This window comes from Haliotis rubra, unplaced genomic scaffold (genome assembly GCF_003918875.1).
Source record: "Haliotis rubra isolate DU_JTF1 unplaced genomic scaffold, ASM391887v1 Scf405, whole genome shotgun sequence".
Lineage (NCBI taxonomy): Eukaryota > Metazoa > Mollusca > Gastropoda > Lepetellida > Haliotidae > Haliotis > Haliotis rubra.
This window is the reverse complement of record NW_025767086.1, coordinates 648,671-663,634: the sequence shown is the minus strand read 5'-3', so window position 1 is coordinate 663,634 and position 14,964 is coordinate 648,671. Positions and strand designations below refer to the sequence as shown.

The 14,964-nt window shown below is 37.3% G+C and overlaps 1 protein-coding gene across 1 annotated transcript; it reads left to right on the top strand.

Annotated features, from left to right (window-relative positions):
• The first annotated feature begins 1,655 nt into the window (after positions 1-1,655).
• On the top strand, positions 1,656-13,855 carry LOC124287702 (Krueppel-like factor 13). Its single transcript, XM_046724222.1, has 3 exons — positions 1,656-2,452; positions 8,960-9,049; positions 9,709-13,855. The coding sequence occupies exons 1-3, from the start codon at positions 1,927-1,929 to the stop codon at positions 9,888-9,890; spliced, it is 798 nt and encodes a 265-aa protein (XP_046580178.1). The 5' UTR covers positions 1,656-1,926; the 3' UTR covers positions 9,891-13,855.
• Positions 13,856-14,964: the final 1,109 nt, after the last annotated feature.

Here is a 14,964-nt window from a genome sequence, read left to right as displayed (position 1 = left end):
GACAAATATCACAAAAATACTCCACCGTCATATAACTGAATTATCTTTCGGTAGGGCGTTAAAAAAGAAACAAAACAAAGATCCATTAACAAATTTAGCTTTTGTTTTATATATACATGTACGTATATGTAGCTGCAAGTTTGATCGACTGAGCGAAATTACACCCGCGATGGGTTCAAATGATAAAGTTGTGTTTATTGAGGAGCAAACGTCTTCAGGAAAGCGCATTTTACGAACTCTTCGTTGGATTTAACCCCACACGTGCTCAAACAGGCTCTGAGTGAAGAGGGCCAATACCAGATTAACTCGCTGGCGAGGGCTTGCCTCTCCATCTCTATATCAATTAGCGTCATTAAGTTGATATGGATTTCTAGTATAGAGTACCTGTCTGTGTCAGGTATATGTGCTTTAGCCAATTTCTTTGGATTTGTCCCGGTCTTCATTAGTATTAATTATAGTTTCACTGATTGGTTAATTGATGGTCAGTAATATTCCCACAATATAACGTCGGGGATACCAGAAATGACCTTCACACTACTAGCTAGCCCTGTGCGGATTCGAACGAAGGTCATCGGAGTGACGATTGAACCGCCAGGCCACCCCAGCGATGCTTTAAAAAACGATTGTATGATACAATACTTCACGATATATAGGTACAGTTGACAACTCACAACGTCGTCACAGCGTTACCTACTTGACATCGCTTCGTCAACTTAGTCTACCCGATCTAATCTCACCCCACATCAATGTAATTTGTCTGTTGAAAGGGGCTTTGATGTAGTAGATTCGAGTACCATGTAATATTTGTTTTACGAATATGGTCTTCTCTACACCACAGAGCTGCAGGTAGGACGCGAAATATCCAACTGAATGAATTTACAGAAGATGAGCAATGTTGTCATTGCGTGCGTAACCGGAATGTATTGTTTTCAGAAGGAAAAAGCTTTTGTCAATATACCCTATTATTTTCAAATACTCCATTTCATTATGAAACGCAATATGTAAATAAGAGATTCTGTCCTGCAATATACAGGTGGTTTGGTACCTTAAACTTCTTTTTATTATTGAAATCACCGCCTTTAATCATGTCCCCATCACCAAACGACCATATTTGAGGACGACTTCAGTGGCCCTCTGTGTTGTAGTTGGATCTATTTCTTTTCTAACAGAATAAGTTGGTTGTTTAATATCAGTACTGAAAGAATATGCACTTACAAACCACGTTAGGTAGATGCGTCAGTAGTTCTAGAACAAATAATGTATCATTGCTATTGTTATACGTTTTTAATGGTTTTGACATACTTGTTTTAAATTAGACTTGTCGTGCACCTGCGGCTGTGCTTTTAAAATATATTGTCATATATTTTCTAGGTCAAAAGGCTTCACAATTCGTTCATTTACAACTGTTCTGCAAATATTTCCAAAACGTATTTCTAAAACCAAATACTTTTTAGTTGTGCAGTAATGATGGGTTCGGCGGCGGGTGACCTACAAATCTAACGCGCTAGATTTACCAGCTTTTGTTCGGGATAGTTGTCGGCCATCAGCTGATTATCCAGGTCGAATATTCTTATCTTTCGCGGGTTTGTGATTCAGTAGCCAATGAAATCACGGGATAACTTGTTTGACGTCACTTCCGACTTTAGGAACGGCACGCCCACTGCACGCGGTGTGGAATGAAACATTGCAGTGGCGTTTGTTAGACGTGAGTGTGTAGACCTGAAAGTCACACGAGACAAAACAAGTCAGCATATCTCCGGAACGAGTAATTTCATAAGGGGAACATTACATTCGAGGTGAGGTTACCATCTTCGCCGTAGCTGATCGTCATAAGGTGAAATTGTCGGGAACAAGCTGTGTTCAAACAAAGAGGGCGTGTGATCTTACAAGACCAGCTGATTTTATGTGACCTTTCAAGACATCAAAATGACACTCTTGCAGCATAAAGACTGTCGCGATTATGACACAAACCTGGCGGCAGAATGCCTTGTCGCAATGTCAAATTCATGTTTTAACCCTCGATCAGACGACACAGCAGCTGTGTCAGTTGAATGTGAGGAGAGAGTTGCCACAACAACGGACACTTCGAGAAGTCAACCGGAGTCTTTGTTCATGTTGGCCAGAATTCTGGCTGATTTGAGTAAATTCAAGCAAGACCCAATTGACAATGATTACGATAGTGACGAACTTTGTAGAATTAACTCCAGTAATCATCACAACACATTTGACATTTGTCAGAATGTTTCCGCGCAGCGTAAACGAGTGCGACGGCGAAGAGCTAACTCGACCACGCCTACTTTGAGTGGAAGTGACTGGGAGGGGAAGAAAGGAGACCAACTTGGCAAAGACATGTCAGCAGCAGTTAAGAAGCTTCACAAATGTCACTATCTGGGATGTGAGAAAGTGTATGGCAAAAGTTCCCATCTCAAGGCCCATCTTAGAACCCATACAGGTAAGAATGTACAGCGGTTATCCTCGCAGTGTGTTGCGCGCCATTGTTTGTTGTCGACCGCATGGCGAGGTAAACACAGGCCAACGCCTTCTTTCAAAACTCGAGTTTCCTAGTAGTTGTAAGGATAACAGTCGGTCTGACAAACATTTATCATTTGTGATAACTATTTTATTTAATAATTACGAGTTTAATGTGTGTTATTCTGTTTTATTTATGGAAAATAAACGTTCCCGCCCAGTGAAAATTACGTCAGTTCATCTTTAGTTTGTTGGGGCTTAAAATAGAACAGATGTAATCGGATCGATTGGCTATTCGAGTAGCTTATTTATTTCAAATACTGACAGCTCATCATTCATGTTGACGTATGATTGTATTCTGTGTGTTGGAAACGTTTTGCATTGTATGTCAAGTTGTGGGAACACAGTCGCACCCATTCCTTTGTCCCAATAATTCTGTGCTAAATAGGTCAGAGGCCATGTGCTCACTCCCATGCGAACTCACAGGTTTAGCAAAGTGCTTGCAATCTCAACAAGAACCCCACTAAACAGTCACACCCATTTAACTTTCAGATTCACTGAGTTACTCAATTTGTGATATTAAACTCGAAAACATTACCGATATTGTCAGCTTGTTTTCCATAATTGATCATGCCCAGTTTATGGGTAGGTTCATGGAAAGAAGGAAACTAATATAGCTGGCCCAAGAGAACACTTGAAACAATTGTATAGATCTACAGTGTGACAAGAATTTTGGTAAGAGTTCCTCGCGTTCCCCTTCCCAAATAACATTTATAAATATACTAAAATTGTTTACAAAACTTAACACAACAATAACCAGAGAACTCAATGACTAAAAGTCCAAAATTTAAGTTAGGTTTAGGGTTGGGGGGACGGAAGGAACTCTTTCCCTCATATATGTGATGTCAATGTCAAATTGAAGTTTACAGTCTGAGTGTAACCCTGTTGTTTTTATCAAGATCTACCAACTTTTGTTTGTCATGTTTTTTTAAATTGATATGAACTTCAATTAAACATCTGGAAGTGGAAGGGGCTTTTACTTTGAAATGTATCATGACAAATATTGCCACTTCTAATGTTTAAAAGTAATACCAAATACTCCTATTTGCCCATGCTCCCCACTATGATTACATGCTACTATTCTGTATTTGGCTATGCTGAATCTTACCAGTATATTGTGAGGAGTGGTTCAAACAATGGCTAGTGTGAAACCAGCATGTCAACAGTCAGTCTCCATGGATACCAATTATTCATGCTCTCTTATATTTTGAGAATATTTTCTGAACTTAGGAAAAGTCTATACCTTTATCCATTGGTAAGGTATTTTATGATTGGATTATTTTCTTCAATGGCTAACATTTACTGCCCCTAACAGAACTGAATCATTTTCATGCGATTCAAATTCCCTGTCTTTTTTTCCTTCTTCAACTGCTTTGAAAGTCAAAACTGCACTTGATCTCATTTCAACGTTTGCTAAAATGAGCTGTTGAACCACCCCGATATGTCTGTCTCTGAACCATTTCCTTCAAGCTGTTGAACATTGCCTGTGGTCACTGAAGCATTGCAACTGAGAATGTTTGAGTTTTTGTCTGGGCTGATAACGGCAGGTGTTTTTAGGTGTGACGTCTTTGTGGGGTTTTGTGTAGGTCGGGTCGTGTGCAGGCCACGTGCCATCTGTCCCGCCTCGTGCCCGCCATCCCGCTCAACCAATATAATAACTTAGCTATGATGTCCCCCTCTACACCTGTATTCAAATGAGGTGTGTAGGTAAGCCTCCTTCAGTCCTTTGTGTGGAGATGTGCCACTACGTTGCCCATGGTTTTGGCTCGTGGCCTGTCGAACAAAGCCAACTTCTCTCCCCTGCTCCCTGTCCTCTCACTGATCACTTTCATTTGTCTTCCCTAAAACTTTGTTTGAATTGTCTCGGTAGGAGTAACTGTGTCGTTTACCTTTAGGGCAGGTCGAAGGACTTGCGGCTGCTACCAACCACATCACCTGTCTTTAACATCCTGAACTTTGCCTTATCAGCGACTTGCTCAGTACTTGAAAACTTTTAAAAATATTCTTTTTAAAAAATGGGTAAACAGTTGTGCAGGCTGAACTGGTTAGGTTTGTTTAACTCATGCTGACCTACTTTTATTTCTTTCTAAACAGTCTTAGCTAAATGGTGATGAAATAATTAGTGTTGTGGAGGACATTTTAAAGCTGTGATCCCAGCATGATTTTGTTGTGTATGTAGCATGGCAACGCCCAGAATTTTAAAAAGAAAATATGTCTAGCGTACCAGTGATTAACATACTGCCCAGATTTTGAAATGTCACATATTTTAATTTCTATCAGTTAGTTTGATTGTAGCATATTTTTGCACAGAAGAAATAGGACAGTGCTTGTTTAATAATCCGAATACTTTACCTTTCTGTGAAACTTATCCTTACAAAGAATGCTTAATTACAAGTTTGTGCTAGACTTAATGAGCTTCAATTGTCAAGTCCCAAGCTGATTTTTATCTGTGTTTGAATCATGTAGGCATTGAAGCATGTAAATCCCCCAGTGGAACCTGTGATTTCAGGTGGGCTTGCTTACCAGATTAATTACTGTCTCATGGCTGCTGACAATAGGACCTAATTATCTCTGATTTAAATATCTATGAATATGACTTACAAGGTCTGTTTCACTTTCAGCCCTTTATACAAGAGAGAACCACTTTGCAAATTACACACTGCAGGAATATGGTTTCAGTACAGTGACACTTTGTTTGGGTGGTTAAATTAATCAGTTGATTTGAATAATAAATTTGTTCAGAAAAGGTAAACAAATAATTTGAAATACGGTCTTATTTCCAGACAAATATTTCGAGACACCCGTATTTTACTACTAAAACAAAGACAGTTGCACTTTCTTGTCAGAATAATTTAAAGCAACATTTCAGGATGTTGTGAGTGTATTGTCTTCTAACCATGTATTTATTCCTGTAAATGATAGGAATGGTCACGAGATATGTGTCCTACATATTATTTTGGCAATAGAACACAGCAGTGTTGTACAAGGAACTGTTTCACATCAATTACGTTTTGTTACATATATTTTGAAAGGTTCTGTTCTTAAGAATTTGTTGTTGAAGGCTACACTTGTCTCTTGACACTGTACATATGTTTTGTTTTTCTTTTCAAATTTATTGTTTAACATAAGTTTTAACCAAGAATGTATATGAAGAAGAAGAAGAAAAATAATTTATTTAAGTGTCAAGCGATGCAAGCATTAAACACAATATAAAATACCATGTAAAACATGGCCCGGCCAACTTGGGCCTATTTGACACTAATTGTCTTAAAATGTACATATAAAAGCACCACATGGTGCTAAAAGGTAATAATAAAAGTAAGCGATTGTGATTGAGCTTGCATTAAAATACAAACAGAATTTTTTTATTAAAAAAAACACGTTTTAGGACACATTTTGAGTGAGTCTAAATCTAAACATATTTTTAATTAAAGCGGCGACGGAGTGGTTAAGGTTTGGGTGTTTCATTAAAAACAGGAGTTGTTCCTTCGCAGACAGGTGGGGGAAATTTTGATCTAAAGACGAGGCGCGATTCAAAAGCGGGCTTCATACGGCTGAATATAAACTGCATGTTGTCAGAAAATGAACGTCTTCAATAACCTTAGCATTACAAAACTTGCATAGGCGATTCTCAAGGGGGATTTTAGGTTTTGTGAAACGACCAGTCTCGATTTCTAAGGGGAGTGTGCCACTTCTAAATTTTGCTAAATAGCTACAGGCGACTCTGTCATGTGATTTCACATAGTCTGAAGTACAAAAAGCAGTTTTATAGAGACGGTACGTCCTTAACTTATTCCCATTAACTTGTCCCCTGTCGTCCCGGAGTTTTAAAAGCCAATTATTTGTATCGATATCTATAAGTTTACATTTTAAAACGTCAAACTGAGAAGTCAAAGATAAATTAAGACTTTCAAATAGCTTCACAACTATACAGTCCCATGATTTAGGCACCGACAGGGACCATCTGTGAATAAGAAAAGGTAATCTATTTTCACTAACAAGGCATATTCTCTTATAAAAAAGGAGCAATTTTGATGCTGTGTTTTGCTGCATTAGATATCCACCCCATATCTCCATATCATATGTACTGGTGCCGCTAATATTGGTGCAAGTTAGCTGATGTAGTATTGAGAAATATTCAATCCATCACTCACAACATAGCAGTTCAGACAAGGAAGCTTTATAGACAAATATATATCATGCATTTTATCCCGGTTTGTGAGATGTATTTATGTCAATCTTGCCTATTGTTCACTGGGTGCAGAAATTACAGTTCCTGTTCCCATTCCTAACTTAAAGATGGAGTTTTAACACATTCAGTCACATTAACCAGTTTTTAGAGGTTTGAGAATGTTATTCATATTGATTATTAGCTTCACGATGCACACAGAATTACTCTCCTGTTATCACAATTAAGTTTGACTGAGGATTTGAGCAGCTACATCCACTGAATGTCAGCAGTTATCTGGTATCCCCACACCTTCCTGTAGGGCACCTTCCATACTCCCGCCTCCACACTGTCAGCTGTGCTTAGGAGCCTCCACTGTACATGATAGCTGTCTGTCACACTGATCTGTGTGGCCCAGCTGATATGTGTACAAGCAGTTACTGTGCTGCCTCCTTGTGGCGCTTGCTTGACCCTGGGTCACCAACTGCTGCTACTGAGCTGAGAGCAATGTGTCACTAATGACTAACTTACCCTAGTTGTACAGGGCTTGTGTACCACTCAAAGGAAGTGTAGGAATGCACACTAGCTTATGTGTGATGTCTTGACAGATTAACAATTATACTGATTTCTAATCTCTGAAATGAACATATTTTACCAAGAAACAAAAGTTAAATTATCTCAGTTAAATATAATGAAAAGGAGCCTAGAGACTTGGTTCATATTTCGGAACTGCTGTAATCTGAAGTTGTTGAATATATAAAACTTGTATTTGCGGTATTGGATATACTTGTTTCAGTGTCTGTGTAGCAGATCTGTTACAAATAGTCATTTGGCAATATTGGTTGTTTGTCAACTGTTTTTGAGAACTACATGCTGTTTTATTCTGAAAGATATATGTCTATCCATGCATCCTGGAACGTATTATTTACAAATTGTTAACATGTTAATTTTCTTTTGTTTTATGGAGATAGCTTTCATGTTTATCTGAATTTAGTGAAACATGTTAGTTCTTCAGACATGAGATTTTTGTCTGCCTCTGTAATGAATATTTTTAAGGATGTATGCTAATTAAACAACATCTTATTTTAGTTATAGTTTCAAATTAATTCAAAACAATACCTGGCCAAACTTCTCTAAGATTGAAATAATACTTAACACATGTATTGAATATGTTTCCGTTTTGAATATAATATTTAATTAAGGCCTGTTCAGTCTGTCCGAACACCGTGGCTGCACACTGCGTCTTTGTCAAACACTCAGTGGTTACCTTACCTATAGATGAAAGTATTCACCTGTCCAAGAAGGCGTTGTTTCATCTGTTACCAAGATTGTATGTCTACAGGCACCAACAGTGCTTTGTACTTATTATTACAAAGATCCATTCTACTTTTTCCACTACATTTAACAGTATTATTCTTTAATACATCAACTGTGGAACATATGGTCAGATGAGGAATATTATTATTGATTTTTATTGTGCATGGCTTTTGGCTCCAATAAATAAATCTGCTGATAGAAATAGTAATATGTTTAGCAGGAATAGCCTGGCCTTGGGGTTTGTAACATGTTATATGCATTTTTATGAAGTCTTCATGTACTAAATGCATCACACAGGGCTAATAAACACATCAAATATAGCCAATCACTTTGTATAGATGTTCAGCTAGTACTAGTGTCCTGTACATTGATTAGGTCCAGTGTATGTATAGGTATGTTTTGAAAAGTCACAAGTCAACAGCTGCCTTTATAAACTTTGGGTGATTTTACATCTGAATGGTTTTATTTGCATTATTGTCATATGTGTCCTGTTACTTCGAAAGTGACAGTACACATATTTAAAGGTGAGATGTAACCATAATCTGTTGAACCAATGCTGTCATGTCTTCCTACAAATTAATGTTGTCCAAATTCTTATTAGCATCTTAAGGAGTTGGGTTAAATGTGAAACTGTTCATGGGACATCATTGTACTCAAATATTTGTCTTCACACAGTGAAGGTGTAGAGTGCAATTGCCAATTTGTATCCATGGCTTTTTGAGAGGACTTGTCTAATGATTCACGTACTGTTGGCCTGAATCAGATTGTGTGATGTTTCTTCAGGCTCTTTGAAATACTTAACCACTTACCTCTTCACCTCATGTGATAAAACATCAGCTTGTTAAATAATCAACTTGTAATTATGTGACATTTTACAGAATCTAACAGGAAAAAGCTTTATGTACCCATTGCATCAGGGTGATTAATCTGTGTGTTTATCCACAGGTGAACGACCATTCCCATGTACTTGGTATGGATGTGAGAAACGCTTTGCCCGATCTGATGAACTTGCACGACACATACGCACTCACACAGGTAAGCCAGCTTTCTGTATTCTCAATACTGGATTTACATTTCAAACAAATCTGAATTAACTCAATATTCTTTAGCTGTGTTGTGTTCATTATCTTATGGATGCTTAGATCTGTTGATGTCCTTATATTTTGGAAGCCACAAGTCCATTTAGAAGAGTATTAAACAGCTAGTAATAGGTCAAACATGGTGAATCAAATACAGTCAGGCTAAAATATGCCAAGGGAAAACTAGGGTAAGGTAAAACTGAAGTTAAGTCAATGGAAAATTGTATATGAAAACTGATGCTTTTAAGCTGTTCAGCTGTTGCTAGTGGATTTATGCTGTATCTGTTAGAATGTAAGACTTTAAGCCTTATGGTATAACTGTGGAAACAGATGGGGATAACTCAGCTGCTATCACCGACCAGGGTGGGGCTGTGGATATGAATCCCGTTCTATAAATAGTCAAATCCAAGCCACCTACCTTTCTCTTTGCTCCACAGCCTAGATATCTGCAGCATGTCAGTTTAGAGACTTCTTGTTTTGGGTTTGATCAAACTGGTGAATTTCTATGTGTTGTTTTGCATAAATCCTAGAATGTTTCACTTTGTTTTGCTGCATGTTTACCGGAGACGTCAGAATTGTTTCTGATTGTATGGTGCTTTTTTTATTATTTTTTAGGTGAAAAGAAGTTCTCATGTCCAATCTGTGAAAAACGCTTTATGCGTAGTGATCATTTGAACAAACATGCTCGACGCCACCCTGAGTTTGAACCTGGAATGCTCAAGAAACGACCACAGCCTAAAATAGATATCAACAGTGATGGAATATCTGACCGGTCCAGTCCTGGGGCATCACCGTAATTGTCTCCCCCCTCCAAGACATGAAGCCTCTTAGGAACGGCCAGCATGGACAATGTCACTACACTGAGATCTTACTGTTAGGCTAACCCATCAGAAAGGGTTGAAAACTTAAACAGTTTCAGATAACATGAAGATGTAACATCCTTGTCAGAAAGATCACATCCAGTCTTTATGTGTACTTAATGTGTGTCTGACTATCATGAGTCAATGACTTGGCTGAAGTTGTCCCTATGTGGAGCCACCTCTCTATAGTGCTAGCTCGTGTGCTGTGTTCATCCCACAAAGTGTGCCTTCACACATCAGCACTGTATCCTGGTGTAGGTCATGACTCAAACATCCAGGGTCTCCTGTATTGCCATCACAACACTTTGCAGGCAAATATTCATCAGCTGATATCAGTAAACTAGATTTTGCATTCATGGTACCGAGCCTAAAATAATCAAATGAGATGGAGTTTCACATAACATAGGTGTGCAAATTCATTGATTTGATACCTTAAAAAAGGAGAAGATTTATTTTATACTGATTCAGCATCCAGACTCCTGAGAGTTACTTTTATTTAGTCATTAGTGTAACAGAAACGTCAACCAGTTGAAGACACTTTGGAATTTCATATATTTTCAAATCAAAAATGTTCATTTTTCACTTGTTTATGTTAATTGTTATTTTTGAGTCTTCTGATAACTGTTATTAATGTCACAGCGTTTGGAAAATAACATATGATTGATAGAAGTTATGCATTATCTTCCATTCACTTCCTAGGTGGTAGTAACTGCGTTGAGATGACAGACTGCAAACATACTGTTGAACTGATGGTGAAGTTATGAGTGTAAAGTGTACATAAGAACCTATATCCTATATTTGCTTTCATATCCTATGTGTGATGATCCATGTTTGTGATGATTTGTGGTGTTTGTTGCATATTATTTGTTGTACATATATCAAAGTTGGCAAACTGCAAGCCTGGTACAATATTTCATACTTTCAACTAGTTTTTACCAGGAATGGAATGGCTGATGGTTTTTTTTGTGAACCAAGGAAATGGTGCTTTTGAAATTCATTGGATCTGAATTTGTTTTAATGAAACATGAATGTTCCGTGAAAAAATGACATTCATTAAAAATAATTTCTCCTGCTGGGAGTATTTCATTCATTCATGTGTAAAGGATGGTTCACTTTTCATCTTTATTTGTTGTTACATGTCTTTCAAAGTATTCCAACGAAATCCAAGTGAAAATGCTGGAGACGCATAGAATAACTTACTTGGTCAAAGGGAGGTAACTCCTTTGTTTTGGGAGCATCCCCCCCATTTGTTTTCCTTCTCCTGAACTTCATGCAGTTATCGTTCATGAAAATTAATTTGCTTTACGTATGAATGATTTTCTGCAAAATGTATTTGAAGACTCAAACCATAAGGTAAGCATGTGGTGTTCATGAAATGTTAATATGATGAAAAATAGCTTGAGATAAATATATTGTTTAAAATGTTAAAGAATTTATTTAGAGTTTATCACAAAGTTGAGACTACTTCCATGATTAAGTCTTTCTGTCTTAAAATGTATATATTGAAGTGTTACATTGAAGTGGTGTTTTGTTAAATGTCAACAATAAATATCTTGCACTGAACTAAATCTAAGGATGAAGTCATAGAATTTGATGTGTCTTTTTTTCAAGATAACTTGTGAGTGACCATATGTTTCAGTACAGAAGTTTGTAATTTGTCAGTCAGGGTAGTAGGTGATATATATGAATCATAGGGCCATAGTTGAAAAAAGATCTGTTTCCTTATTCCTTATCCTATATATTTGATAATTCGAGTACAGCCATTTGATCCAAGAAAAGGAAAATATTTGATTTAAACATGATTGTTGTGTTTGTCAGTCCTTCCATTAGAATGATAAAGAGTGATTGAGATTTTGACTCTGAAGATAATTATTGGTGTTGCTCCTTTTCCTAAGGCTGATTAGACTTATTTTCAATTTTGCACTTGCAATTGTGCACTGATAACACCTGCTGTTCTGTACATGTTGAATTATCTATTATATTGTTACCAACAGTATGGCGCTGTGTGTCTGCTATAGCTGACACATATATACATGACTATTGTTGCATGTCATGACATTCCTTCTGATCTCCATGTCGACCATCTGGCACCACTGTCAGGCTGTCGCTTCCATCTTCTGCAGACATCTTCACTCCAGCAGAAAGACATGCATTCATCAAGACTCACACATATGCATTCATCATAGGACATATGTATCTGATGCCACAGCTTTCATACTGTATATTTTAGCAGAAACTGAAGTGATATTTTCATTTTAGTTCTTCATAGTCATTTTCAAGTATATTTTAGACATCAGTTTTGTCCTCTACTATTTTCTGTGTATACTGCTATTTCTGTTACTTTTCCTCCCCTCAGTACCTACTGTTTAATTTATGTTCATATTTCTTTCATTGGGACAGTCTCCCTCAACCTGTAATCACACAATTGTTTCATGAATATCCCGAAGCCTATGCTCCTTGTCTATGAAAGATGATCTTGCCTACATGTTTACTGACATTTGTTAAACAACTGACTGGTCCTGTGGCAATGTGATTTACACATCAAATGCTTTGACAGTGTTTATTTTATTTGGACCCAACAGATAGTTGAAAACATTAACACTTGTTGATAACAAAAATCTCAATGGATCTCAAATATTGGAATTTGTGATTCTTCACAGCTGACTATCGAAAACTGTTTATTACACATCTTTAGAACGGGTAAATGTTTGCTTTGTTTTAAGTGAATTCATCCGCATTGCTTATTTTAACGTCCATAAAAATTCATTCCTGATTTTCAACTTAGTTGAAATTTCATATGCATGTTTTATGCCGTCACAATCTCCATACAGATCATTGTCACTTTTAGTTTTAATCCAGTCCGATGTTTCCACCCATTTCATTTGCTTGTATAATCTGAATAGTGTTGATATTGTAATTACTGTGTGTATTTCAGTTTGAGTTGTATACAGTACTGTACAAGTTTGATGTTTTAGTTGACATGGGAAGATACGTATGCACTGGACTGTTAGTTCTAGAGCAACCAAGATATTGGCTTTATTGTCCAGTATAGCAGATATGCACTTATCAGATTAATAACATCAAGGATTGATAAGGAAGTACCCAGATAACCCTTTCAACTCCCAGTGAAATATATTTTAGAGGGAGGTGTAATACAAAACTTACAAAGCCACATTTCTGATGTTTGTATACTTTTTTGCAGAGTGTGTTAACAATGTAGGTACAAAGCTTGCTCATTGTATTCATAAGTTATTGTATATGAAAACTTGCCAAAGAAGGAATCTGTACTCAGTAGCAAGACTAACTTATTTATTGCATGGTTGTAAATGACAGGCAGTTATTTCTACAATTATTTACCTTGTGAATATAATTTGATATCTTTTCAAGCAGTTTGATATGCAAGATATATATTCTGCTGTTAATATTTGCTTCAGCAGTTACACTGATACAGGAATCTTCATGTTGGTAAGTTGTCACTTTGATGGATTGTGATTACTACTCAGGATATTTAATTGAATATTTATTGATATCTTTCAGTTAATGATGAAGAGATTTGAGCTTTGTCATTAATATATCTTGGTTCTTACAGATAGTGTTGAAAGTATTCGTTTAATGGTTTAAATATTGTGGAAATAATCAACCTGATTCAGTTTGGAGGAAAGATAACAGTGTGTGCCAGGGAGTCATGAATATTACTAAAGGTTATGACAAAACATACAATGTCATTTTCAATTGGTTTCAAACAGACACCTTCGTGTCTCCCCCTGGTATTGTGTGTAAGTGGACACATGAGGACAGTTGACCTGTGTCACAGTGCTAGATATCTGGGCAGTTGGATCCCAGTGAATGGAAGGAGTGTAGTACCTGTCTGTTAAAGGTAAAATAAACATTGTATATCTACACCACCATGTTTTTTCTTGTCTTTTACAAATTTATGGGTTTCCCTGTAGTGCTTCAACTTTCATATTGCATCCCCTTGTCCCTCTGCTGAGACCCTGCAGAGTCTCAGATTTATTCCATTATGATCATGGGTTCTTAGGCATTATAATTGTGCTGGTGTTTTCACCAGAGTGATTGCCTGCTATGGACTTTCCTCCAACATGGTGAAAGAAACTTATTGAACTGGTCCTCTGCTATCTGGCAGCCTCAGTGGTCCAGTGGATGGAGCATCAGTCGGGAGGTGACCGTCAGTAGTTCAAGTCCAGGCTGCATCATATGGTACTGTGACTGTACCAGTTGCTGGACATTAAGTGGATAAAGCATAGCCTGGAGTCAGTATATTGTATGTAAATATGCATTACAAGCTCAGAATTGTATTTTCAAATAATGTACTCAGACTGACAAATAGTAACTAACAAAATAGGTCACTCGTTAATTAACACTTAACACTTGTGACTTATTTTTGGTACCCGCTAGTAACTTGTCATCTAATGGATACCCACGTGTCATTACAACACACACACACACACACACACACACACACACACACACACACACACACTGAGCTCAACGTACTCTTTCATCAGGCCTCAGTGGAAGCAATAAAGGGACACACACATTTGCATACTCCTCCACGCTATTAAAAAGTAATCTCGAGATACGTTAAACTCCATGCCACCTCTCCCATAACTATTTCTAAATAGGTTTATTTTAACCCTAAAACGTATTTTCCCTTTGACAGCATATGTATATAGTACTGATGTTTGTGAACTATGCATTGAATTTTATTCCTGTGTAAATCCATATTTTATAATTGAAAGTTCTGGGGATTGTCTTTGAAATGCATGACATGTTATTTAGCAATGTTGACGTTACACAGCTAATGAAATTAGGTTGACATGGAACCAGCATAACATTTTCTGACATGTAACACTATTACAAGAACTGCGCACGTGGTAGCATTCCGCAAGCAAGTCCATATGACCTAACACGTGTACAAACATACACGTGCTACTACATCCAGCACGTGTGTCATTGCACACAAGACGCTACAGGCAGACAGGCGGAGTCT